At 44.8% G+C, this 25,371-nt stretch overlaps 1 protein-coding gene across 1 annotated transcript in view; it reads right to left on the bottom strand.

The window, feature by feature from the left end:
- Window positions 1-831: 831 nt before the first annotated feature.
- Window positions 832-25,371, bottom strand: part of DHX35 (DEAH-box helicase 35) — a gene marked incomplete in the record, with an annotated part of 86,988 nt that continues 62,448 nt past the window's right edge. Inside the window, 8 exon segments of the mRNA XM_014586156.2 lie at window positions 832-2,004; window positions 5,827-5,938; window positions 8,169-8,240; window positions 12,862-12,943; window positions 16,736-16,865; window positions 18,159-18,236; window positions 22,699-22,793; window positions 25,309-25,371. Coding sequence (XP_014441642.1) covers window positions 1,960-2,004; window positions 5,827-5,938; window positions 8,169-8,240; window positions 12,862-12,943; window positions 16,736-16,865; window positions 18,159-18,236; window positions 22,699-22,793; window positions 25,309-25,371 — 677 coding nt within the window.

The following is a 25,371-nucleotide window of genomic DNA, read 5'->3' as shown; positions in this document are numbered from 1 at the left end:
TCCCAGCACCGCCTTCCCCACCCGCATTCTCACCTTGCTTGAGGAGGAGACAGCAATGCGGTGGGAAATTTTACTCCAGAATAGGCCATAAGGACTAACTCAGCATGCGATGGACTGCCTTGCGAGGTGCTGGGCAATCAGGCTCTGCAATCATGCCTGCGAGACAGTCAGATCTCTCTCTCACCTAGGCTGAGTCACCCCGAGGTCATCTGGTTCTCCAGACATATACAGGAGATCCTCAGCCAAGGTCACAGGAGTACAGGCCTCTGTCAACGAGCTCCACCCACGGTGGGCTGTCACACAGCTGGACACAAAGCTGGGAGGCCTGTCCTGGCGAGAGCTCCCTGGGAAGAGGAGGTTGAGAGATACTGACCCAGGTGCTCGGGATCAGCCACCCAAAGGCAGAGATGACCAGGGAAGACCTGCTTGCTGCTCCCCAACCATGTGGCCTCCCGTCTAGATATACAGGCTCAGACCAGAGGTGAGGTCCTGTGCCCTCCCCCTCTTCCACCACAACAGAGGCTTATCAGGATCAGCACTGTCCTAAAGCCAGAGGATAACAATAGTGTGTTTCTGACCCCTATGCAGAAAGAGCCCACTGAGAACCGGCAAGAAGCAGTGCCTCTTCAGGCCCTCCCTTACTGTGCCATGGTCTGCTCTAATGAGGTCCTGAGGGCAATCGGTCACACAGCCTTGCTTTATGGGGCTTCCTGTGCCCTTACAACCCCTAAAATTGCAGGAGGCCACAGCACTGAGTTTCCTAGCTAATGTCAGGCTCTTGCTCAGAACAATGAATTAAACAATCTTAACAAACAGACCATGAGATCCATAGATGGGAGGGAATGTGTTTACTTTAGGTATAAAGGTTTTCTAGTATTAACAAGTTATTGCTATTATTTACATGTTTATAAAATGGAAATAAAAATGACATACATGTTTGGTGCCAAAAGTGGTGCATCCAAACTAATACCAGTACAAAAATAAATTTCCAAGCTCCGTGTTTCTAAGATAAATGTCACTGAAACAGTAAGGGGAACAGTTCGATCACATACAGAAATGCAACGTCATCACAGCAAAGAAGCCTTGGGCGGCTATGAGACCAGGGCCTGCTGGGAGAGCCGCCCAGTGTGTTCCTGCAAGGACAAGCAAACAAACGAAAAAACGAACAGACAACAGTTATGTTCCTGAGCTACGAAGTTTAGAGCATCTAAACTGTGTAAATTTCTGCTGCAGAAGAACCCCCGGGGGCCTGAGCTGACGAGCTGGCACCAGTGCTCAGCTCGGGGCACCAGGCTGTGGTGTTGTACTCTAAGAGCTAAGCCCACTTGGGAAACACGGAAGTCCTTGGCCAACAAAAATCGGCACACACGAACCCTCCCCTCTCAATCACCAATCCCTTGCAACCTCCCGACCGCAGACAAACGGGAACATGGGCAGAGGACAGACAAGCTTCTTGCTGGGGAGCTCCTGTGCCCACCACACACAGCCCTTGGTGATTCTGGCAGAAATCCCCAGCGTTTCCAAGGTCTCATCTGTCCGTAGATACTCGTCTGTCCACACCAGACATTACTGGCCAACGGCTGTGCAAACCCTCTGCCACCTCACATAGTGCTGGCTAACTTTGCTCCTCGTGTCCCCTGACACTAGGTGAGGACTGTGTGCCTACAGGAAGTGGCATGCCAGGTTAGTGCGCGTGCTGAGCGAGCCAAGGAGCACAGCCCACCGACTCCCGCTCTGCCCGGGTGCAGTGCAGCAGGTGCCTGCCCATGCACACATTCCTCCAGGATCCAGGAAGGAGTGTAAGTGCTGACAGGCGGGAAGGAGGGGCTAGTGAAGGGCTGCTGCCTACTGCAGAGCAGCCGAAGGTTCCTTGGGAGCTGGTGCTGCTTGCCCTGGGGCCAGGGCAACGGCAGGGAAGAGAGGACACCAAGCAGTCTCTGCAGTGCAGTGGAGCTCTGCTCACTGGTCCTGGACCTTGGCCCTCTTGGCTTTCAGGGACAGGTGCTGTAAGAGAAGAGAAAACATCCTAGTTGGGGCTGGTCACAACATGATTCCCATAAGCGGGGCCTAATTGAACTTCCATCTGGTCCACAGCTCCTCGATAAACACAACCTTTCAGGAAGCCTTCTGGAAGGTAAAAGCCTTAGTGACCCATCAAGGGAACAGTGGACCCCTAGCTGCCATGGCTGACCTACAAAGAAGCTGCCAACGGCAGGACAGCACTGCTCAACACTGTACAGACTGGGCTTGGCAGCAGGTGACCTCGACATTCCTGATGGTGGCCAAGAAAAAGAACCTTCTCCTTAGAGGCAGAGAAAACCATCAATTTACCAAGATCTCAGTGTGCCATGCACCTGTGCTTAATGGCAGAGCTCAAGACACGGCACCTACCTCATGGTGGGTACAAGCTACCTGGGAAGACGGAAAGGATCTGCCTATTGACACTTGCCCACCCCCGAGAAATGTCATTCTCTGCTAGAATAAGTATGTGAAGCATTACGTTATAATTGTGGGCATCAGATAATGGGATAGAGGGATAAAAATATTCTTTACATTTTCAGGTACAACCAAACATCCTAGAAATCCCAAAATACGCAATTTGAAGCAGAGTATAAATATATGCTTTTAAGAAAGAACCGGTGTTGGGAACCAGCAGTTAGCGTAATGGCTATGTTGCTGGACTCCCATGTAGTTGACCGCGGTTCGCGTCCCGGACCCGGTAGCTTAAAACTCACGCCGGGCGTGTGTGCGTGCGTGCCCAAGATCCCGAGAGGAGAATGGAGGAGAAGGGATTGCGGCGTGACCATCCCCCCTGGGGGGTGATTTCTCGCTTTCTGTCTCTATGTCTCTCTCTGTCTGTCTGGCGAGTGCACGCGCCCTATAGTGAAAAAACCTCTCCAAAAAAAAAAAAAGAAAGAACCAGTGTTGAGACTAAAGAGCAGAGTGGGAAAGAAAGGTTATAAAAATATAAAAGGAAAATAGAAAAAACCTCTGTTCCCCAACTGAGGGATACCTGGTTAACTCATTAAAAATCATAAACAAGGGACCAGCAGGTAGCATAATGGTTACATTGCTGGACTCCTACATAAGTCAGCCGCGGTTCAAGTCCTAGGCCTGGCAGCTTAAAAAACACCAGTTGAGTGTGTGTGTGTGTGTGTGTGTGTGTGTGTGTGTCCAAGATCTCAAGAGGAGACTAGAGGAAAAGGGATTGGGGAATGGCCATTCCCCCGGGGGGTGATTTTTTACTTTCTGCCTCTGTCTCTCCAGAGAGTGCATGGAGTTTATAGCAAAAATCTCTTGTAAACAAAAAATGTATACATATATCATAAACACTCAAGATGTGCCTCAGGCATGCCACCCTACCACACGATGAGATCGTCACATGAGGATTCCCACCCCCGACGGCTCAGTGCCCAAACCCCAGTTCTCAGCACGCCCGTGTGGCCTCAGAAGCCCATCACCCACAAAGAGCGTGGAGCAGGCCCGCAAGAACACGAGAGTGAGAGGAGGCACTGCACACCAGCAAGCACCACCCGAGAAACGACCATGGAAAACAGGACCTGGGTCCACATGAGCTGTAAGAATTCACTTCCTATCCACTCGTGCCTAAGACCAGCATGTATTCTTGTAAAAATCAGGTTAAAAGGGTTTCTTCCCTAGGTAACAAAGATATCTCTGAATTAAGGGGGAAAAGCGAAGGACAGAAAGGCACATGTCTGAACAATCACTCTTCTCCAAGCTGTGGCTCTTGCTGAATTTCTCTGAATTCTCCTCTCCCCAAACGTCACCTGATATGACCTCAGCAACAAATGCTAGACATTCATGGCCTTGCTCGGGAATGGGAGATGATGCCACCATGCCTGTGGGGCCATTTTTGGACTCTGTTTGAGAGGAATGTTCAACATAAACAAAGCTGACTGCGCCATTTCAGGCCTCTTTACAGGGCAAGAACACTGAGAAACAACGGTGATGGAAAGTCACTGACGGGGCCAGGAACAGTGTGGGTGACGTGTGGGCTGAGGACGGCTTCAAGGTGCTGCACGGTGTTCAACAAAGGAACATCTACCATACACAGGCAGGAGATCTGGAGAGTTCTTCGAGAACTCCATCTGCTTTGGACAAGTTCATAGCAGAAGTCCCTCTGGACTATTTGGCTAAGAAGGGCCCACGTTCTCTGGGAATGTGGGGACCCTGGCTACACAACAAGGTACACTAGGTGATTTCTATTGCTGTTGGCTGCTTTTTAAATACTCTGATCACAGTAGAGGTGAGGGGCTGAAAATCTGGCATTTGGAGAGAAGAAACAAATGCAGAAATTTGAGCTTGTCATTTTCTTCAAACTTCTGAAGTTATTTGCTTTTTGTGGGACTGACCTAAAAAACTGCAAATTTGAGCTGAGAAAGGAAAATGACTCAGCTTCTAGTCTAATTCTGTTTTCTAAGAGTCTAAATGAATCCAAGACAATTTCAGACCTATCCTTCTCCAAGTGCTTGCATCTTACTCTTAACAAGTACTTTTACAACTGCTGTTCTCTCAACAGAAGCAAGAAAACGTGACCCAGCACAAGGGAGTTAAACAGTCAAATGACAAAACATATCAGAAATGACAGGGATATTGTTATTACATAGCCCTTTAAAACAATTATTAATACGTTCAAGAATTTAAAGAAAAGGATGGATGCACTGAGTCTAAACAGAAAAAAATCTAAAGAACCAAATGAAAACGCTAGAAAGGAAAAATATATCTAAAATGAGATATCCTCTGGATGGGCATAACAGAGACTGAACACTACAGAAGAACTGCCGGTGAGCCTGAAGACAGGCCAAGGAAAACCACCCCGACTAACGCACAGGAACAATATTACAAACCGTGCAGGCCAACAAAGTGAGTCTGTGGGCCAGATTTAGCCAAGTTTGTGAACTCTAATTTACCTGCCAGCCTTCCAAATACTCTATAACTAGGCCTCAGTTAAAAATTTTATTGGAAGAATGTATGGCGTTGGGGGTGGGGGTAGGAAACAACTGGACCATTTTTTGAGTAAAGAAAAGTAGAAACAAACTACGAATTGCTCCTTGATGCCCCCACCTGTGCGTCCTGCATGTGGGCCGCCATGGAGACATGCCCGCTGCACGCCGGTGCACCCTATCACGCACCACGGTTAAACCACCTTGGTGCCACACAGTACGTATAGGCTTGGTGGGGAAATCCTCATCTGACACTGTCTGTGCCACTTCTTGTGAACAGGGGTCCAAAGTGTGTCCTAATTTCTTTAGAGCTGGTTTAGAAGAGCAAAGGGAGGGAGGAAGAGCTGGGGACATATTTTCCTTTTACTTTTCCCATGGAAAAATATAACGGGCTTATTTTTTAAAGAGAGATTTTTGCTATAGGTGCGTGTGCTCACTGGAGACAGACAGAAAACAAGAACTCACCCCCTAGGGGGATGGCCACACGGCATTCCCTTCTCCCTCACTTTCCTCTCAGGATCTTGGGCATACACACACACACATCTGGCATGAGTTTCAAGCCTCCAGGTCCAGAATTCGAACCACAGTCAGCCACCACAGGAGTCCAGTGCCTTAACCACTACACTACCTGCTGGCCCCAAGGAGCTTATTTTTAATTATACTTCATTATGAAGTAAATGACACAGTGCTTTTACCCAGAATGCTTTGAGGATATGGATAACAGCCTTTCACCACATGTGTGTGACTTGGGGGAGGTGGGATGGGAACAAATGTAAAGCATGAAATTGTAGAATAAACACAGATCTAGAAATATGAAGAAGCTGCTAACTGGTGACATGGGGCAGGCTCTGTTCACTCCTACCGTTCCTTGCTGGTAGAAGTGTGGAGCCAGCTCCAACAGCCAAGCAGACTCGATGGCAGTCACGTCTCTCATGTAATACTTGGAGGTTTGTATAACTTCATTGTAGATAACCCTGAAAGGAGAAAACATGAGCTGAGTCCGCAGCTCACGATGAGATGAGGAGCGTTTCCCCCCACCTGTAACCAGCATGTGCCAGGCCCTGTACTGACTACAAGCATCTGTGTTGCTTGCTTTAGCCTCAAAGCCTGAGTGCTGGATAATAATCTGTCCGTTTTACAGATGAGACTCTAAGTTCTATGTGATTTCAAGCACATCTCAGTTATCCACCAAGGGAATTTCTGGACCCTTAGTCGACTGCATTTACGGAACTCTGAACAGAGCCTGATGATTTTATTAGAAAATGTAGAAACAGAAGCAAAGACTAGAAGCTAGGAATGGACTATAAAGAGATATGAAGGAGCTTTCTAAAATGATGGAAATATTTTCTATATTATTTGGAGCCAGTTACACAGGTGCACACATTTGTCAAAATTCATCTGTTAGGTCACATTCAGTAAAGCTCTTCTGAGCACGGCTGGACAAGGAACCAAGGCTGGGTGCTGTGCAGACCTGGCTGGCAGGAACCCACACTCCAGGCGCTGCTACTGCAGAGTCACACTGCCCAGAGAGTAGCAGACAGTGACCCAAAGTGAGAACTGAGAGGTCTCACTCCCCAGAGATGGCTCAAAACACACGAGTTTCATGTATGCTTATCCCACTGTGCCCGACTCCCTGGCTGACCAGTCACGCATCCTGGCACACATTCTCCCAGGGTAGCCTGGGCGCCCTATGAGAGGAGCCCGTTCCTTCCTGGCAGGCGGGCTGAAGCACCTCTGACTTCAGAGCCCCGGTGCCCTCTTCCTCTCAACAAACTCTTTCTCTCTTGAGATGATGCCTCCTACTCCGAACTGTGACGTCATCTTTCCCTGTATGTAAATGATACCTTTATTTAAGAAGAGAGAAGACTTACCAGAGGTTGAGGTAACAGGCAACCAAAGGGCAAGAACTGAAAACCTGTGTTTCTAACCAGTTTCCAGGTGATGCTGATGCTGGTCTGGAGACCAGGCTCTGAGAACCACCGGTCTAGGGGCAAGTACCTTCCAATGGACCTCTGCCCTCTAACCTTCTCTACGGCCCTTCCTCCCTCTCTCCACACGTACCCCTCCTCTATCACAGGACTTCTCCAGCTTTCAGTTGGGAAAGAACCAGCCATTTTTGTCCCTAAAATTTTCAGTCTACTGTTGATCAACACCTTGTAAAACACAAGACAGATAAGTTACTAGGAAAAAAAAATCAACCTTAAAAAGGACACATGAAATACAAGCCTACACTTTTCTATTATTAAATTGAGTACATATAAACTTAACTTGTAAAAATGCTATAAAAAGTTCTAAATGCCCACTCAGAGCTTTTTTGTTGTTGTTTTGTTTTCTTAAGATTTTTGCCATAGGGTGTGTGCACTTCCTGAAAGAGACAGTGCAAAGGAAAGTGAGAAATCACCCCCTGGGGGAAGGCCTCATTGCAGTTTCTTCTCCTCCATTCTCCTGCTGGGATTGTGGGCATGTATAATCACACTCCCTGCATGATTTTCAAGCCTCCAGGTCTGGGACTCGAACCACAGTTGGCCATGTGGGAGTCCAATGCTGTAACCACTACACCACCTGTTGGCCCCTACTTTCGACTTCTGTACTTCCCTCTTCCTTCCCAGGTATTATTACAGGCTGGCATTACTTCATGGGCCACTCTTTGGCTAGCCTCAGGGCAGTCAATGGCTCCCCACTTCCCAAAGACATGAGGCTCCCTCATGTTTCCACGACTCTGCTCCTGCTACTTCTTCATTGTGGAATTCCCTTCAGGTCCTTTTGTGCCTGAAAACCCTTGTGTCTAGGTCTAGAGCAAATGACTCTCCTTGAAACCAGCCTTGACTCTGTCTCATGCCAATACTTCACGCATCCCGTGAAGAAAGCCCTTCTTCGAACGTGGTGGAAATTCTGTCTCCGTCCAGACTATGAGCTGGGACCCTGACCCACCTCTAGCTGTGCCTAGCGCAGGGTTTAGCAACGAGTCAGCAGGTAGGAACGGACATCTGCTGAATGGATGAGTGAGTAAACAAACAGCACCATTTGTATGAGGAAAGTTTTGACAGAACAGAAACTCTGTAGACAACAGAGTAACAAAATTGACAAATGCTTTGAAGATGCTCCTAAATCCAGGCCATGTGCAAGTCACTGGGGACCCGGAGATGAACAAGAACCAGGTCTGTCTTCAGGCACTCGTAAGGCTCAGCAGCAGGAGGGGCTTACCAGCGAGGAGGCTTCTCTGCATAGAGGACCGACGCGGGGTGAATGTGCAGTTCATGATCGTCACGGATAGTCCTTGTGAAAGAGAAGAATTCTGTCTGAAGCACGCTTTAAACACTGACAGCAAGACTCTCCCACAGACGTTTTCAATACTACCAAACAACACACACGGGCCTAGCCACAGTGGTGCGGGTGGCAGTGTGCATGCATGGAATGCCCCAATTTCATTCCCAGACCAACCTCTACATGCCAGGCATGGTGGTGGAGGCCTGCAATCCTAGCTAACTGAGAGGCCCTGCAATCCTACCTAACTGAGAGGCTGGGGCAGGAGGATGGCCACATGGTGAGACCCTGTCAAAACACCATCTCTCTACATTTCTATCATTAAAAAAAAGGGGGCCTGCAGACTGAACTTCACCTCAAACAATTCTATCTTCTCTTGTGTCCTTTCTTGATCCTTCCCCTACTGCCAACCCAGCAGTCAAGACTTATGCAAAAAAGAGAATGGAAGAAAAGTAACATGTAGACACATAGAAAAAAAATTTAGACAAAAATAGTTTTTTGCCTGTGTTTATATTTATCTCCTGAAGATTCTCTTTTATTTTTTGTCTTTTTTCAGAATTATTTATTGGGACCAGCAGATGATAATGGTTACATCGCTGGACTCCCACAAGGCCAACTGCAATTGAGTCCTGAAGACTCAAAACTCACACCAGGCGTGTGCACATACATGTCCAAAATCCCAAGAGGAAAATGGAGGAGCAGGAACTGCGGCATGGCATCCCATCCCCCTGGGAGGGGGAAGAGTGATTTCTCGCTTTCTGTCTCTCTGGCAAGCGCATGCGACCTATAGCAAAAATCTCTCTCTAAAAAAAAGATTTATTTAATTTGTTATTATCATTACTTCCAATTTACTACAGGGCACATGTGCTCACCAGAGAGGGAGAGAGACACAGGTGGGGGGAAACTGAGAAAGCAAGCTGCCAGGTCAGGGACTCAAACCACAGTCGGCCATGTGGGAGTCCAGCACCGTAATCACCACTCCACCTGCTAGCCCTCTGCAGGTTCTTTGTTAAAACAATATCCTTCGGACAGGAATAATCGTGTGATTTCTTCCATAAGTTTTTATAGTAAATAGGTAAGTACTAAAGATAAAGACTACAAATAGAGGTATTAATAGTGAAAAAAAAAAGCTTGATATTGGGCTATTACTTTCTCTGAAGTAGTAGCTTCAATTCCAACTCAAATTTGATTCAGTTTAATTCAAATAACATTCACTGATCCCACACTCTCAGTAAGATCAGATCACAGGCAAACATGAACAGATCAGGATGTCACTGCCCGAACCACGGCCTGGGGTGCTCCTGTGGGCAGCAGGGATCTTCTCATTGGGAAAGAGCGGCCAGTTCCATGAGCTTACGCCGGCACTGTGTCCATGTCCTGAGACCCGGCTGCTCTCCTGGAAGTGTGGGGGTGGTGGACAAAGCAACGCTGAACTTTGTTTCAAAGGAATGACTGGCCCTAGATGAGCTTACATAGCCCATATTTTTGTTGATGACCTGATAAAATAATTTTTAATGCTAGCAGAAATTGCTAAACAATACTTCTCATGGTCCAGCCTCCATGGAGCAGGCAGTAGTGCACTGAACTGCAGTGCTGGAAGCCACATGGTAGACCATGGGTTCAGATCCCCAACCTGGCTGACCTGAAATACAATGGACATGACAATATGTGCCCAGGATCCTGATGGGCTAGAGGGCTGGGGCAAGGAGGCAGCAGCATAATGAGACCCTGTGAAGATTGTTCCTCTTTCTCTCTCTCTCTCTCTCTCTCATGCATGCACACATGCTCTATCATGAAATAAAAAACCCAAAACATTCTTCAAGAAAGTGGGGCCTTGGAAACCAGCAGTTAGCATAATGGCTATGTCGCTGGACTCCCACGTAGTCAACCGCGGTTCGTGTCCCGGACCCGGTGGCTTAAAACTCACACCAGGCACATGTGCGTGTATGCCCAAGATCCGGAGAGGAGAATGGAGGAGAAGGGATTGCCGTGTGACCATCCCCCCGGGGGGTGATTTCTCGCTTTCTGTCTCTATGTCTCTCTCTGTCTGTCTGGCGAATGCACGCACCCTATAGCGAAAAAAACCTCTCAAAAAAAAAAAAAAAAAAGAGAGAGTGGGGCCAATCAAAATGACAAGGGAGCAGTATTCACTGAGAAAGATCTCGGGTCTCTCCAGAAGGGAGTCTCACCTCCAAACTCAGAGAGTTGTCCCAAATGCAAACATTTCAGTGTGTGGAGATATTAACAGGCCAGAACACTTCGTTTGGAGTAACAGATAGAACATACTAGAGATAAATATAAAGTGCTACCAATGCAACTCCAGACTTATTTATTTTTTTGGAGAGGTTTTTTTGCTATAGGGCGCGTGCGCTCGCCAGAGAGAGAGAGAGACAGAAAGCGAGAAATCCCCAGGGGGGATGGCCACGCTGCAATCCCTTCTCCTCCATTCTCCTCTCGGGATCTTGGGCACGCAGCATGCACACGCGCCCGGCTTGAATTTAAGCCACCAGATCCAGGACTCGAACTGCAGTCGACTACATGGGAGTTTAGCGACATAGTCATTACATTAACTGCTTGTCCCTAGACTTGTTATTTTTAAAGAGTTATTTATTATTATTTTTAATTTGACCAGAAAGAGTGAAAGAGAGAGAGTGAGAAATCAAACCACCAGGTCTAGGACTCGAACCGTGGTCAGCCATGTGGGAGTCTAGTGCTCTAATCATCATGCCACCCACTAGCCCCATAACTCTAGACTTGTTAACAGAAGCTCAGTGTGTCCAGGACAAGGAATATACTGACTGATCTCAAAAGAACAAGACTACATTTTCTAAGGGAAAAATATTAATGTCAAAATAATATACAAAGGAAATGCAAAGTAAGGTTGGGGAGAAAGTCCCTTTTATTCCCTCATTAGAGAATAGAAAAGGAATACAGTTATACTTTAAACAGGCTACAGTTCAGTTAGAAACTAAAATGAGTCAAAGGACAGAAGAGAAAGATTAAGAGTAGCAACTGAGGGACCAGGAGATGGTATAATGGCTATATCATTGGACTCCCAATAGTCGACCATAGTTCGAGTCCATGGTTCGAGTCCCGGACCCAGTGGCTTAAAACTTATGTCAAGGGGCCGGCAGGAGCTGGGTGGTTAAGGATACTCGACTCCACATGGCCGACCATGGTTCAAGTGCCAGACCTAGCAGCTTGCTTTCTCACTTTCCCTCTCTTTCTCTCTCTTGCTCTATCCCTCTCTGGTCAAATTAAAACAAACAAATAAACAAATAAAGTTAAATAAAATAATTCTTTTTAAAAAAACACAACCTCATGCTGCGCACAAGTGTACATGTGGCCAAAATCCTGGGAGGAAAATGAAGGAGTAGGGATTGCAGTGTGGCCACCTCCCCTGGGGGAGTGAGTTCTCACTTTCTGTTTCTCTGTCTCTCTCTGTCTCACTGGTGTGTGCATGTGCCCTCTAACAAAAATGTCTCTCTCAAAAAAAAAAAAGTAGCGGGACCAGCAGTTAGCATAATGGCTATGTCTCTGGACTCCCACGTAGTCGATCGTGGTTCGAGTCCCGGACCCGGTGGCTTAAACTCACACTGGGCGCGTGTGCGTGCGTGCCCAAGATCCCGAGAGGAGAATGGAGGAGAAGGGATTGCGGCGTGGCCATCCCCCCTGGGGGGGTGATTTCTCGCTTTCTGTTTCTCTGTCTCTCTCTCTCTGTCTGGCGAGCGCACGCGCCCTATAGCAAAAACCTCTCCAAAAAAAGAAAAAAAAAAAGTAGCAACTGAAAGAACAAGAATGGTTTAGAGAAAAAAAGGCTAAAGTTACACTTTCGTTTTTATGTTATGTGAATGTGCTAAATGCTATTAGGAAGCTATCGATGATCAGTGACTTTTTTTCTTTCTTTTTTTAAGAATTATTTTATTTAACTTTATTTATTTATTTTAATTTGAAGAGAGGGGGACAGAGTGAGAGAGAGAGAGAGAGAAAGTTAGCAAGCAAGACACCAGGTGCGGGACTCAAATTGCAGTCGGCCATGTGGGAGTCCAGCACCCTTAACTACCATGCCATCTCCGGCCCTAGATGATCATTGATTTTCTACACCTAGAAATGGAACATAAAGAAGCGGGTGTAGGGACCAGCAGTTAGCGTAATGACTATGTCGCTGAACTACCATGTAGTTAACCATAGTTCGAGTCCGGGACTTGGTGGTTTAAACTCACGGCAGGTGCGTGTGCATGTGTGCCCAAGATCCCGAGAAGAGACTGGAAGAGAAGAGATTGCGGCATGGCCATCCCCCACAAATCGGCACACATGTGAATACACAGGGAATAATTTTCAAGCCACGGGGTCCAGATCTCGAAACACAATTGGCTATGTGGGAGTCCAGTGCCTTAACCACCATGTCACCTGCTGGGCCCATAAATTTGTACTTTAATTCAATTTTTCCACAACCTTGTGAAGCCGCTTTGTATGGTTAACCTCAAGTTAGTTTTAGAAAGAGGCAATTTACAAACTAAAATGAATTACTTAAGCTTTTTACTATCTCTGCATATCTAATTTCTGTGAGGACTGGGGTGATTAATTTTAAGATTTCTGTTTTACCAAATTACTTCATAAAGTATCACGTTACCTATAAGCTCCAGTAGAATGAAATCTCGCTGCATTTGCAAAGAATCCCGAAACAATGCACCTCAGGACCGGATCTGGATCACCTACAGAAAGCAGCAAAGTGATGGATAAGCCTCTTGCCTTCCCCACACCGTGTACTGAGGTCTGTGCTGTGATGAACAGGCTCCAGTCCTACCCTACCCCAGGAAATTTCAAGCCGCCTCGAAACCATCCCCAACACTGGGTCCAGCTCTATGCTTCCCAATGCTGGAAGCCTGCTCTGTACCACCAGAAGAGACCCTCCCCTCCCACAATGGCTGCTGGGAAAATAATGCTGGACTGCTCCTTTCGCTTAGGACCCCTCCAGCCCCTCTAGGTCACAGGTGACTGGACCAAGACTGTGCACCAGATCATAAAAGAGTTAGTCCACAAGCTGGCCGGGGACCTTAGAACTCCTTTTTAGGACAGCATCTTGTGGAAGGTAAGTTCTCTCTGTAAGACACAAACTGGAATGCTATACTACAACACTTCAGCGGTACTTCTGTGGATATAAGCTACAATGTGCAACTCTGCAACTATTTCAAATACTTCATTGCGATCACTGTCACCGTGATTATTGCAAACCTCTCCTACAAGATGCCGTCTCCATTTATTAGGTAAGGCCCATAGGGTACATTCTGAATTACTGTGAGGAAAGAGAATGTCACTTTATAGTTTATACTTAATACCATATTTCACTGATTCTAAAAGATTATCATGTGTGGGTATATATATTTATACACATATGTGTATATGCATATTGTATATATACGCATACACACACGTATAATTTAACACTGAAACCAGGATAGTATTTTACAATTATAATCAGCAGTAATACATATAATAATGTGTCTATATTTGATAGTACCTTGGGTCCAATGACATGTACTATGTTGGTAAATAAGTTCCCTAAAGGTGGTACTATTACAAAGCCATCAACAATATATAAAAATGACAGTTTCACTGCATTCTTACCTGCAATATTTTGGCAAAATGGGTTTCCATCTTCTTTACTGTACACATTCATTTGATTACTATCTGCACGCTTCTTTTGTTAATTTTCTGACCCAATTCTTTTATTTATCAACTTGGAAACTAGTGGGTCTTGGGGGGGCCACTGTTTAATTTTGCTAGAGGGTGCATGGACTAGAGGAGGGGTGTGAAAAAGCACCCCCACAGGGGATGATCAAGCTGCAATCCCTTCTCCTCCTTTTCTTCCTCCATTTTGGAGCACATGTGCAGAGGCACGCAGTGTGCTTCTCAAGTTGCTGGGTCTAGGACTTGAACCACACAGTCAGCCAGGATCCAGCTGCTTTAACCACCCGCTGGTCAGAAACTAGTATTTTTTTCTAAGCAGGTTAAAATAAATCATTCCCTAATAAAGACAATAAAGTTTTTAACTTGTTTTTTAAGGAATTACTTATTATTATTATTATTATTTAATTTGCTATAGGGCACATGGCTCACCAGAGAGGGACAAAGAGAGAGCAAGAGAGGGAAAGTGAGAAAGCAAGCCACCAAGTCCAGGATTCGAACTGCAGTTGGCCATGTGGGAGTCCAGCGCCTTAACCACTATGCCAGTTTTAACCTTTTTATCTCACAGCTGCTGAAAATCTCTCTCACCATTGCTTTCCTTTTTTAACATCCGGATGTGATAAATTTGCATGTAATTTATTTAGCCTCCATAATTTTCTCTACTGTTCCTAAGCATACAACTGATAAATCTCAAATTTACATTTCTAATCACAAAACTAGAGTCTGATCCAAAATTCAGTCCTTTCTTTCCAATTGCCCATAATAAATTTTCATGTAAAATATGCGACATGGCTTCTAAGGAGATGAAAACTGGTTCTTGGGACAGGGAAGCAGGGGACTTCTCAGTTATTATAATGGGTTCCGGCCCTTCAAACTCAACCATACTTCGTAAAATCTTTATTACTCGATTTCTCTTATTAGAAAGAATTTAAATTTAACGTAACTTTTCTCCTGAGCAGGAGACTGACATGAAAGTGAAGCTGCCGTCTCTCTGCTGGGTGACAGGAGCTTGATCAGCTTCTCTCCAATCAGCAGCCCCTATAAGCTCCCTGCTTCTATCAAGGATATCCCATGACCCTATTGCCCAGGTTTCAGCTCTCCTCTCTCGAGGGCTCACTCGTTCATCAAATATTCTCTAAGCATTTAACAAGCTGCTCATTCCAGGGACTTGTCTCCACAGTCTTCCTGGTCTAGCACGCTCTTTGCCAACGTATTCCACGTCAACCAGTGCCCCAAGGCTTGATCCGACCCCTGCTACCTCCCAGGTCTGCCCCGTGGATACCGTCTTCCCTGCACGCCTATAGTATTTGCCGTTGCTGTCTCCATGATTACTAATGTGTCTACTGTTTCAACTTCTAAGAGGATGGACAAGCTCATATTGTAATAGTATGTCTATCTGTATGAATCTCCTTTCATTGCACTATTCCCTGAGAGTTGGAACAATGACTATCAGCTTTTAACCATTTGTTCTTAGTATAAAAGTAAAATAAGGCACTGAAATAAAACTTCATAGGTTCAAGTTCTGACTCCACTATTCACTCACTGTGTGACCTTCAGCAAATTATCGTTTGTCTCTTAGCCTCATTTTCCTCATCTATAAAATGAGGATAATTATAGCACACATTTCACAGAGATTGTTTTGAGAATTAAATAAATTAACAAATGAAACTCTCAAAACACTGCCCGGTCTATAGTAAGCATTCAAAAAACATTCACAAGTGCCAGTGGTGCCCAGAACATGGCTGGGTACCTGCCACATGGTAGGCATTCGAGACAACTGCTGACATGTCATTTCCTCCAAAGTGTGGGCTTCTGAGCCACACAGACTGCCAGCGGTGCTGTCCTGACTTTAATCAACTCTTCCTAGGACTTTAGGACTCACCTGTGTAATATGGAGAACGCCATCCCCGCCCCACAGAGTGGGAGAGCACATGACAGAGTTTCTCTAGAACCCCTACGACACTGTCGGCTCCTGTGTCCCTGATTAATGGTAGTCACTGTCACTGCTAGAGGACAGAGTCATGTCCTACATGGCGCAAGGGACTCTTCTAAAAATCCATGGGCACTTCTGTGCATCAAAATAGATCTGTACTTTAATTCCATTTTTTCCACAAACTTTCTGAAATTCCTTCACACTTTTCTGTCTGACCTTAGTAATCACCTAGACTGAACACTCAGCTCTTGCTTTAATACTTGTGTTTGAAAATAACTTCTAATTCTTATAGAGTCATAACACCAGCCATTTACAAGTAACTTTTCTTGCAAAGCCTACATAGGAAAATTAATCATACATGTAATGACCTGAACAGTAATGATTCTTAAGTGCTCTCATGAGCAGTCAGATATTCTTAGTAAGAACAGCACTCAGAAACAAAAACAGACCTCCTCAGAGAAAACATGCAACCTCACATCAGCCTTTCATCGATGGAAGCAATTCAAAATGTGAAACCTAGTGTACGTACAGAGCACACTCTGACGCCTCACACCAACTCCGCATGAGTATGCTAAGAAGACAATTGGGGCTGGCAGATGGCACAGTGGTTAAGGTGCTAGACTCCCACATGGCTGACCACAGTTCAAGTCACATATCCAGAGGCGGGAAACTCACACTGGGTGCCATGTACACGTGTGCCCAAAATCCCAGGAAGAGAATGGAAGAGAAGAGATGGCCATCTCCCCTAGGGGTGATTTCTCACTCTCTCACTGTCTCTGTCTCTCCAGTGAGTGTGCACACCCTATGACAAAAACATTAAAAAAAGAGGAATGCAAGTCGGCAGGACAGAGACAAGGAATCGCCAGCTGGCGCAGTTTCTCCTCACCTTCACTAGACTTCTTGGGCACTTGAAACTTGACAAGAAGCTTTTTCAACTGTTCTCTCACCGTCGCAGCTCTGACGAGACCCTTATAATTCAGGAAATGTTCCTGACACCACTGAGAGTTCTTATTGTGCTACGGAACAAGCCAGACACAGAGTTAGAGAGATACAGAAATGTTCTCAACTAAGACTACAGCCGAAGATGATTATTTTCTCTGTCCCGATTTGTTTTGCTCAATGGAGCAAAACCTTCAGGCTATAACTGGCCCTTTTTTGCCTCATCTCTCAAAACAGATGTCAACAACCACGCTCTCATCTACCTGCTCCGCAACTTCCTTATGCTAAACTGCAACTGAACTTCATGACAGAGTTGTTTTCCATCTTAAATGCTTACATGACAAGTAAACTATCAGAAGGAACCACTTTCCTATGGTTCTTCATAAATCACTTTTTCTTCTTTGTGTACATGAGTTTATCACTGTGTTATAATGCAGGCGAGCTATGCTGATACACTGCAGAATAAGTTGCACCTCACTCTTACTTGTTCCCGAAGTATGCTTTTTCTATCAACAGTGCTTACTTTTTTCCTACATTCTTAAGTATGATCATTAAGTCTTGGATCAAATTATTGCTCTGTGACTACACGTCTGAAATTCTATTCTAAACTGGGGAAAGGGTTTCAAATAAGAAAGCGTAATTTACAGGGAATTTTCCAAGAAGGCAACTACAGAATAATACAATGCATACCTTACATTCATTCTACTGGTAAAGCTGCAGACTGGACAGGGTACCCTGTGCTTGTATGAATTAATTTTTAGTGGACTTAACCCATAAATCTCAAGAAGAGTAAGGAGTTTTTTTGAAAACTGTTTATTAACTGAATAGTTCTCCCTCAAATCTCTCGTGAAACTATAACTCAGCACTCTACCAACGATCTTTTCTTTTTTATGAGGTTTCTCTTTCATCATGTTCACCACCTTTAGACCTCTCTTTGTAGCCATTTTTCAGTGGGAACTCTGAGCTGTATTATTTGCTCTTGGTTTCATAGATTAAAGACAGTTGTTACCATTACCTATGGCTGAACACGGCAGGTATGTGAACACGCACAGGTCCCTGCCTGATGTCTTCCCACAGCAGCTGGGACAGCTTTGAAGGTGCAACCCCAAACTTCAAGCTGCTCTCACCTTGTTGGCTTGGCAGAAAATATCACAGGACTTCCTACTCAGCTGCTCCTTTCTGCCCAACAACACAGTGGACATGGGCTGTGGTGAGGCTGCGCATTAGCCCCGCACTCGGGCACCATGTCTTTGGGCAGGGGAAAGCAACTCAGGCAGGAAGTCCAAGCCACCAATCAGAAGTAGTGGCTACAAATTCAACAGGAAAACCAAGGAGTCTTCCTGTGTGCGATCAACTGCAGGGGTGCTTACTTTAATAAACGCTTCGTACACATTGAGCATAGTGAGGTGATCGCCCTCCTCCACAGCAAACTTCCGGTGCACTCGAATCTGGAAAGAAAAAAAGCAATGTCTAGAAGCTGTCTCCTGTGAGACCTGTACCAGAAGTAGTACTGCGTGCTGAAGGGCACACGAGTTACCAACACGGGAAAACCTGGTGGGCACCAGCCTAGCTCCAACACATCCTGAAAGACCTCAACTTGGTTAGTTAACCCTTCTCAGCCTCAGCTTTCCTATCTGTAACACGGATAAATTAAACTTATCAACATTACCAGCAGGTTGCATAGTGGTTATGTCGCTGGACTCCCCCATAGTCGACGGTGGTTTGACTACCAGACCTATAAGCTTAAAACTCAGGTCAGGTGTGTGTGTATGCATGCCTAAGAGCCCGAGAGGAGAATGGGGAAAAGGGACTGCGGCGTGGCCATCCCCCTGGGGGGGAGATTTCTTGCTTTCTGTCTCTGTCTCCATCTCTCTGGCAAGTGCCTGCGCCCTATAGCAAAAAATCTCTAAAATAATAATAATAATAATAATTAAACCTATCAAGATTGCTGTAGGTTAAGATAATTCACCATAAAATACCTGGCCTGAAAATCTGATGAATGCTAATGTTCTTGTCGCTTTCCTTCCAGATTCAGTTGGTATCATCCTTCAAAGAACTCCCAGTCCCGGGACCAGCTGTTAGCATAATGGCTATGTCGCTGGACTCCCATGTAGTCGACCACGGTTCAAGTCCCGGACCTGGTAGCTTAAACTCACACCAGGCACGTGTGTGTGCATGCCCAAGATCCCGAGGGGAGAATGGAGGAGAAGGGATTGCAGTATGGCACTCTCCCCTGGGGGGTGATTTCTCGCTTTCTGTCTGTCTCTGTCTTTTGGTGAGCGTATGCACCCTATAGAAAAAAAACTCTTAAAAAATATATAAAAAATTAAAAAAAGAACTCCCAGTCCCAATCAGACTGAAGGTTCCAGGAGGGCAGGGGGCTGACCATCTATCCAGTGGTAGACACTCAATATGCCTAGCCTACCTCTAGCTGCACAATCCTTTCAGACTTCATCCATAAATTTTTCTTTCTGTTAAGAAAGGTCATAAAAATCATCTATTCCATGAGTTAAAGGAACAGAATATAAGGGGGTCTTCAAAAGTTCATGGAAAATTCACCTTATGAAGAAACTAACAAGGATTTCAAATTTTTTGCAACCAAAATAAACTCATACTTTAATTCTATTTTTCCATGAATTTTATGATGTTCCCATGTATACAAAATATATGTATACAAATATATTTATTAACTTCAGAATTTTATCCCTGAACCAAATTCCACATACTCAATCAGCCCGCCTTCCTTCCATTCATTGATTCACTAGCAAATATTTACCAATAGCCTACTACAGACCAGGCACTGTTCGAAGCCTTTGGGATAAAGTGAATAAAGCAGTTGTGGGAGAAAGACAGCAAACAAGTAAACAAAATACATACCCTATCGGGTAGTAAGAAGCATCAGAGGAGAACAATAATACTGGGATAGGGATGGGAAAGGTTGCAGTTTCAGACAGAATGGCCAGACCTTCAGTCCTCACATCTTTAAAGGAAGTTTGCCTGCCCTGAGGTTGGAATGGTAAAAAGGTTAATAACAAAACCAAGAAAATGAACATAAGCATCTGGCACTGGGGCAGGAAGACACTGTGATCTGCACATAACTATCACACAAGCACAGCAACCCACAGCAAGTTTCTCGCCTCCTTACCACACCTCCACAACACCCCTCCAGGTGCAGGGCTGCCGCTTCTGATCTTCAAATGGGAATGACATACCTCACCTCCATGAGACTCTTCAGTCCCTGAACAACTGTTCCTTCACGCTCTTTCCAATTTTCACTCTCTTAGCCTCCACTGATGCCCAGGCCTTAGGTGGCAGCCTAGGCATTTTTTTCTTTCTTTTTTTTTTTTTTTTTTAGCTACAGGGCATATGCACTTGCCAGAAAGACAAAGAGAGAGATAGAAAGCAAGAAATCACCCCCCAGGGGAGATGGCCATACCACAGTCCCGTCTCCTCCATTCGCCTCTTGGGATCTTGGGTACACATGCACACGTGCCCGGTGTGAGTTTAAGCCAGCGGGTCCAGGACTAGAACTGCGGCCAACTCCATAGGAATCCAGTGATATAGTCATTACACCAACTGATGGTCACCCTAGGCATTTCTTAACTCAAAATGCCCCACCTGTGACACCACTATGATTCAGCATGGTGCATGAGTCGGCCTGCTGTGCCCAGGCACCTGGCTCCACACGTTACTACTGTGCACACCAAGGTACCTACCGGAGCAATCGAGTGAAGTCTCCCTCGCAGGTAACTGAGGAGACGGTTACATGGGTGGCACTGTGGCTTGTGTCTGAGGCCCTGTGAAAGTCAACTCTGCCAGTTCTGGCTGTGCACTCATGAATGAGTTACCTAACGTTTCTGTCCTCCCATCATTAAACTATGATAACAGTATCTACCTTCCAGGTTTGTGGTCAAGAGAAAATGAAATAATATATGTAAAATGCGTGGCATAGGGGCTGGCAGGTGACATAGTGGTTAAGGTGCTGGATTCCCACATTGATAACCATAGTTTCAGTGGCTTGAAAATCCCAGACCCAGTGGCTTGAAAATCATGTCACAAATGTGCAGAAGAGTGCCCAAAGTCCCAAGAGGAAAATGGATGAAAAGGGACTGCGGCACAGCTACATCCCTAAGGAGTGATTTTTCTTTCTCAAGACTGAGTGCACGAGCCCTATGGCAAATAAATAAATAAACAAATAAATAAATAAATAAATAAGCGGCACAATGTCAGTCACACAGTGAACACTCAAAATGTGAGCAGGTGTCATTTACACAGCACTGTCTTCAGCAGTTCCTGGGTAGGGTTTTAACAAAGCCCTAAGTAAAAGACACTGATATGAACAGCTTGGGAAGAAAAGTGGACTTACTGCCTGAGACTTCTGATTGGAGGGGACCACAAAGATATTCTGGATCTGCATCATTGCTGCGATGCTAAGAATTTCCTGAGAACAGCCAAAATTTCCTATAAAACAAAAAGCGTGTTTGGTTTTAAACATACAGCGTGTCAGTCAACATTCTCTTCTGGTTTGAGGGAACAACAAAGCATTCTGGATCTACATCACTGCTACAACGCTGAGAATTCCCCGAGAACAGCTAACACCTCCTGTAAAACAAAACACACGTTTGATTTTAAATGTACGATGTGTCAGAATGTGTGAAAGACGTTTTCCGATAATCTCTTTGTATCACAATGTAAACTGAGATCACAATTTCTTTCCATTTTTTGAGTGTATGGGGGAAGTCTTCAAAAAGTTCGTGGAAAATGTACACTGTGGAAAAAACAAATCATGCCTGGATTTCAAAAGTTCTGCACCAAAACATACGTGTACTTAAATACCACTTTTCCACAAACTTTCTGAAGTTCCCTCACAGAGTATATAAACAGTTCTCTCTGCTAAATGGAATATCCTATATATGGCCAGATGAATGGTAGCCCTTCAAAGGACTCTGGAAGGAGCTGCTGCTCCACTCTGCAGCAGAAACACCGAGGGCTCTCATTACCAGCTGTGGTGAAACCACTATACTGAAGAGAGAGCTGCACTCCTATGTTCATTTCAGCACTATTCTCAACAGCCAGAATAAGGAAGCAACCTAAGTGCCCATCGATGGGTGAATAAAGAAAATGTGGGGGGAACCAGCAGTTAGCGTAATGGCTATGTCGCTGGACTCCCACGTAATCGACCACGGTTCACGTCCCGGACCCGGTGGCTTAAAACTCACGCCGGGCACGTGTGCGTGTGTGCCCAAGATCCCGAGAGGAGAATGGAAGAGAAGGGATTGCGGTGTGGCCATCCCCCCTGGGGGGTGATTTCTCGCTTTCTGTCTCTATGTCTCTCTAGCAAAACCCCCCTATAGCGAAAACCTCTCCAAAAAAAAAAAAAAAGAAAAGAAACTGTGGTATGCACACACAATGGAAGACTATACAGCTTTAAAAAGGAAGGAAACTCTGTCATTTGTGACAACATGGATTGAACTAGAGGACATTATGCTAAATAAAATAAACCAGGCACAAATACCGTCTCATTTACATGTGGAATCTGAAAGAGTTGTTCTCATAGAAACACAGTGGTTACCACAGGCTGGTGGACTGGGGTGAGGGGAGGACAGCAAGGGAGAGGAGGAAAAGAATGGGGAAAAGGGAGATGTTGGTTTGTTAGACTAGAGAAATAAGCTTTAGTGATCTACTGCACTAAATGGTGATGACCATAACGAGCCCTATGGCAAATAAATAAATAAACAAATAAATAAATAAATAAATAAGCGGCACAATGTCAGTCACACAGTGAACACTCAAAATGTGAGCAGGTGTCATTTACACAGCACTGTCTTCAGCAGTTCCTGGGTAGGGTTTTAACAAAGCCCTAAGTAAAAGACACTGATATGAACAGCTTGGGAAGAAAAGTGGACTTACTGCCTGAGACTTCTGATTGGAGGGGACCACAAAGATATTCTGGATCTGCATCATTGCTGCGATGCTAAGAATTTCCTGAGAACAGCCAAAATTTCCTATAAAACAAAAAGCGTGTTTGGTTTTAAACATACAGCGTGTCAGTCAACATTCTCTTCTGGTTTGAGGGAACAACAAAGCATTCTGGATCTACATCACTGCTACAACGCTGAGAATTCCCCGAGAACAGCTAACACCTCCTGTAAAACAAAACACACGTTTGATTTTAAATGTACGATGTGTCAGAATGTGTGAAAGACGTTTTCCGATAATCTCTTTGTATCACAATGTAAACTGAGATCACAATTTCTTTCCATTTTTTGAGTGTATGGGGGAAGTCTTCAAAAAGTTCGTGGAAAATGTACACTGTGGAAAAAACAAATCATGCCTGGATTTCAAAAGTTCTGCACCAAAACATACGTGTACTTAAATACCACTTTTCCACAAACTTTCTGAAGTTCCCTCACAGAGTATATAAACAGTTCTCTCTGCTAAATGGAATATCCTATATATGGCCAGATGAATGGTAGCCCTTCAAAGGACTCTGGAAGGAGCTGCTGCTCCACTCTGCAGCAGAAACACCGAGGGCTCTCATTACCAGCTGTGGTGAAACCACTATACTGAAGAGAGAGCTGCACTCCTATGTTCATTTCAGCACTATTCTCAACAGCCAGAATAAGGAAGCAACCTAAGTGCCCATCGATGGGTGAATAAAGAAAATGTGGGGGGAACCAGCAGTTAGCGTAATGGCTATGTCGCTGGACTCCCACGTAATCGACCACGGTTCACGTCCCGGACCCGGTGGCTTAAAACTCACGCCGGGCACGTGTGCGTGTGTGCCCAAGATCCCGAGAGGAGAATGGAAGAGAAGGGATTGCGGTGTGGCCATCCCCCCTGGGGGGTGATTTCTCGCTTTCTGTCTCTATGTCTCTCTCTGTCTGGTGAGCATACACGCCCTATAGCGAAAACCTCTCCAAAAAAAAAAAAAAGAAAAGAAACTGTGGTATGCACACACAATGGAAGACTATACAGCTTTAAAAAGGAAGGAAACTCTGTCATTTGTGACAACATGGATTGAACTAGAGGACATTATGCTAAATAAAATAAACCAGGCACAAATACTGTCTCATTTACATGTGGAATCTGAAAGAGTTGTTCTCATAGAAACACAGTGGTTACCACAGGCTGGTGGACTGGGGTGAGGGGAGGACAGCAAGGGAGAGGAGGAAAAGAATGGGGAAAAGGGAGATGTTGGTTTGTTAGACTAGAGAAATAAGCTTTAGTGATCTACTGCACTAAATGGTGATGACCATAGTTAACATGATAGATTATGTATTTCAAAATTGCTAAAAGAATAGATTTTTAATGTTCTCACTACAAATGATAAATTGATGAAGTGATAAGTATATTAATCAATTAGCTTAACTAAATCTTTCTACATTGTATATATAGATCAAAACATCACATTACACCCCACACTTATACACAATTATTTATTATTTGCCAATAAATAATTTGCTTCTAAAAGTTAAATAAAGAATTACCATATGGGGGCCAGCAAGTGGCATGGGGGTTAAGGGTGCCGGACTCCCACATGGGCACCATGGTTCAGGTCCCAGAACTGGCAGCTTACTTTCTTACTTTCTCTCTCTCTCTCTCTCTTTCTCTCTCTCCCCCACCCCCTGTCCCTCTCTGGTCAAAATAAAATAAATCAATAAATAAAGTTAAATAAAATAATTATTTAAAAAAAAAAAAAGAGTTACCATATGATCTACTCATTCTAAGTCTAGGTATATACCCCAAAGTGAAAACAGGGCCTTGAAGAAGGATTTCTGCACCCATGTTTACAGCAGCATTATTCACAATAATCCCTGGGTAGAAGCAATCCAAGTGTCCTCAACAGATTTATGGACAGACCACAAGTGAAAGTTTGTTCAGCCTTTGAAGAAAGGAAATTTCGGCACATGCTATAATAGGGATGAGTCTTAAAAACATTATACTAAGTGAAATAAGGACAAATACTGTCTGATTCCACATACATAAGCCTCCCTGAGTGGTCAAATGGATAGACACAGAAAGCAGAAGGGTGGTTACCAGGAGCGGTGAGGAGGAAAGAGGAGTTGGTGTTTAATGAGCAGAGTTTTGGTGGGAAAGAAAAAGTTCTAAAGATGGATGTTGCTGATGGCCGCACAATATTGGATGCATTTAATGTCACAGAACAAAGATGGTTAAATGGCAAAATTTTTTTAATGTGTGTGTTTAAAAAAAAAAAAAAAACACAGTTGGGTGGTTACCAGGAGCGGTGAGGAGGAAAGAGGAGTTGGTGTTTAATGAGCAGAGTTTTGGTGGGAAAGAAAAAGTTCTAAAGATGGATGTTGCTGATGGCCGCACAATATTGGATGCATTTAATGTCACAGAACAAAGATGGTTAAATGGCAAAATTTTTTTAATGTGTGTGTTAAAAAAAAAAAAAAAAACACAGTTGTACCCTCTTCCCTAGGGTACACAAAATTTAGAGAAACAACTCTCTAATGATCAAAATAAAATCAATGCGAGCTGTCAGGCCCTACCCACCTGATTCAAGAAGCATTTTGGCAAACATGGGATTCAAAGGAAACTCTGCTATTCTCATGCCGA

The sequence above is a fragment of the Tupaia chinensis genome, unplaced genomic scaffold, assembly GCF_000334495.1.
Source record: "Tupaia chinensis unplaced genomic scaffold, TupChi_1.0 Scaffold000115_1, whole genome shotgun sequence".
Taxonomy (NCBI): domain Eukaryota; kingdom Metazoa; phylum Chordata; class Mammalia; order Scandentia; family Tupaiidae; genus Tupaia; species Tupaia belangeri.
This window is presented reverse-complemented; position numbering and strand designations above follow the sequence as displayed.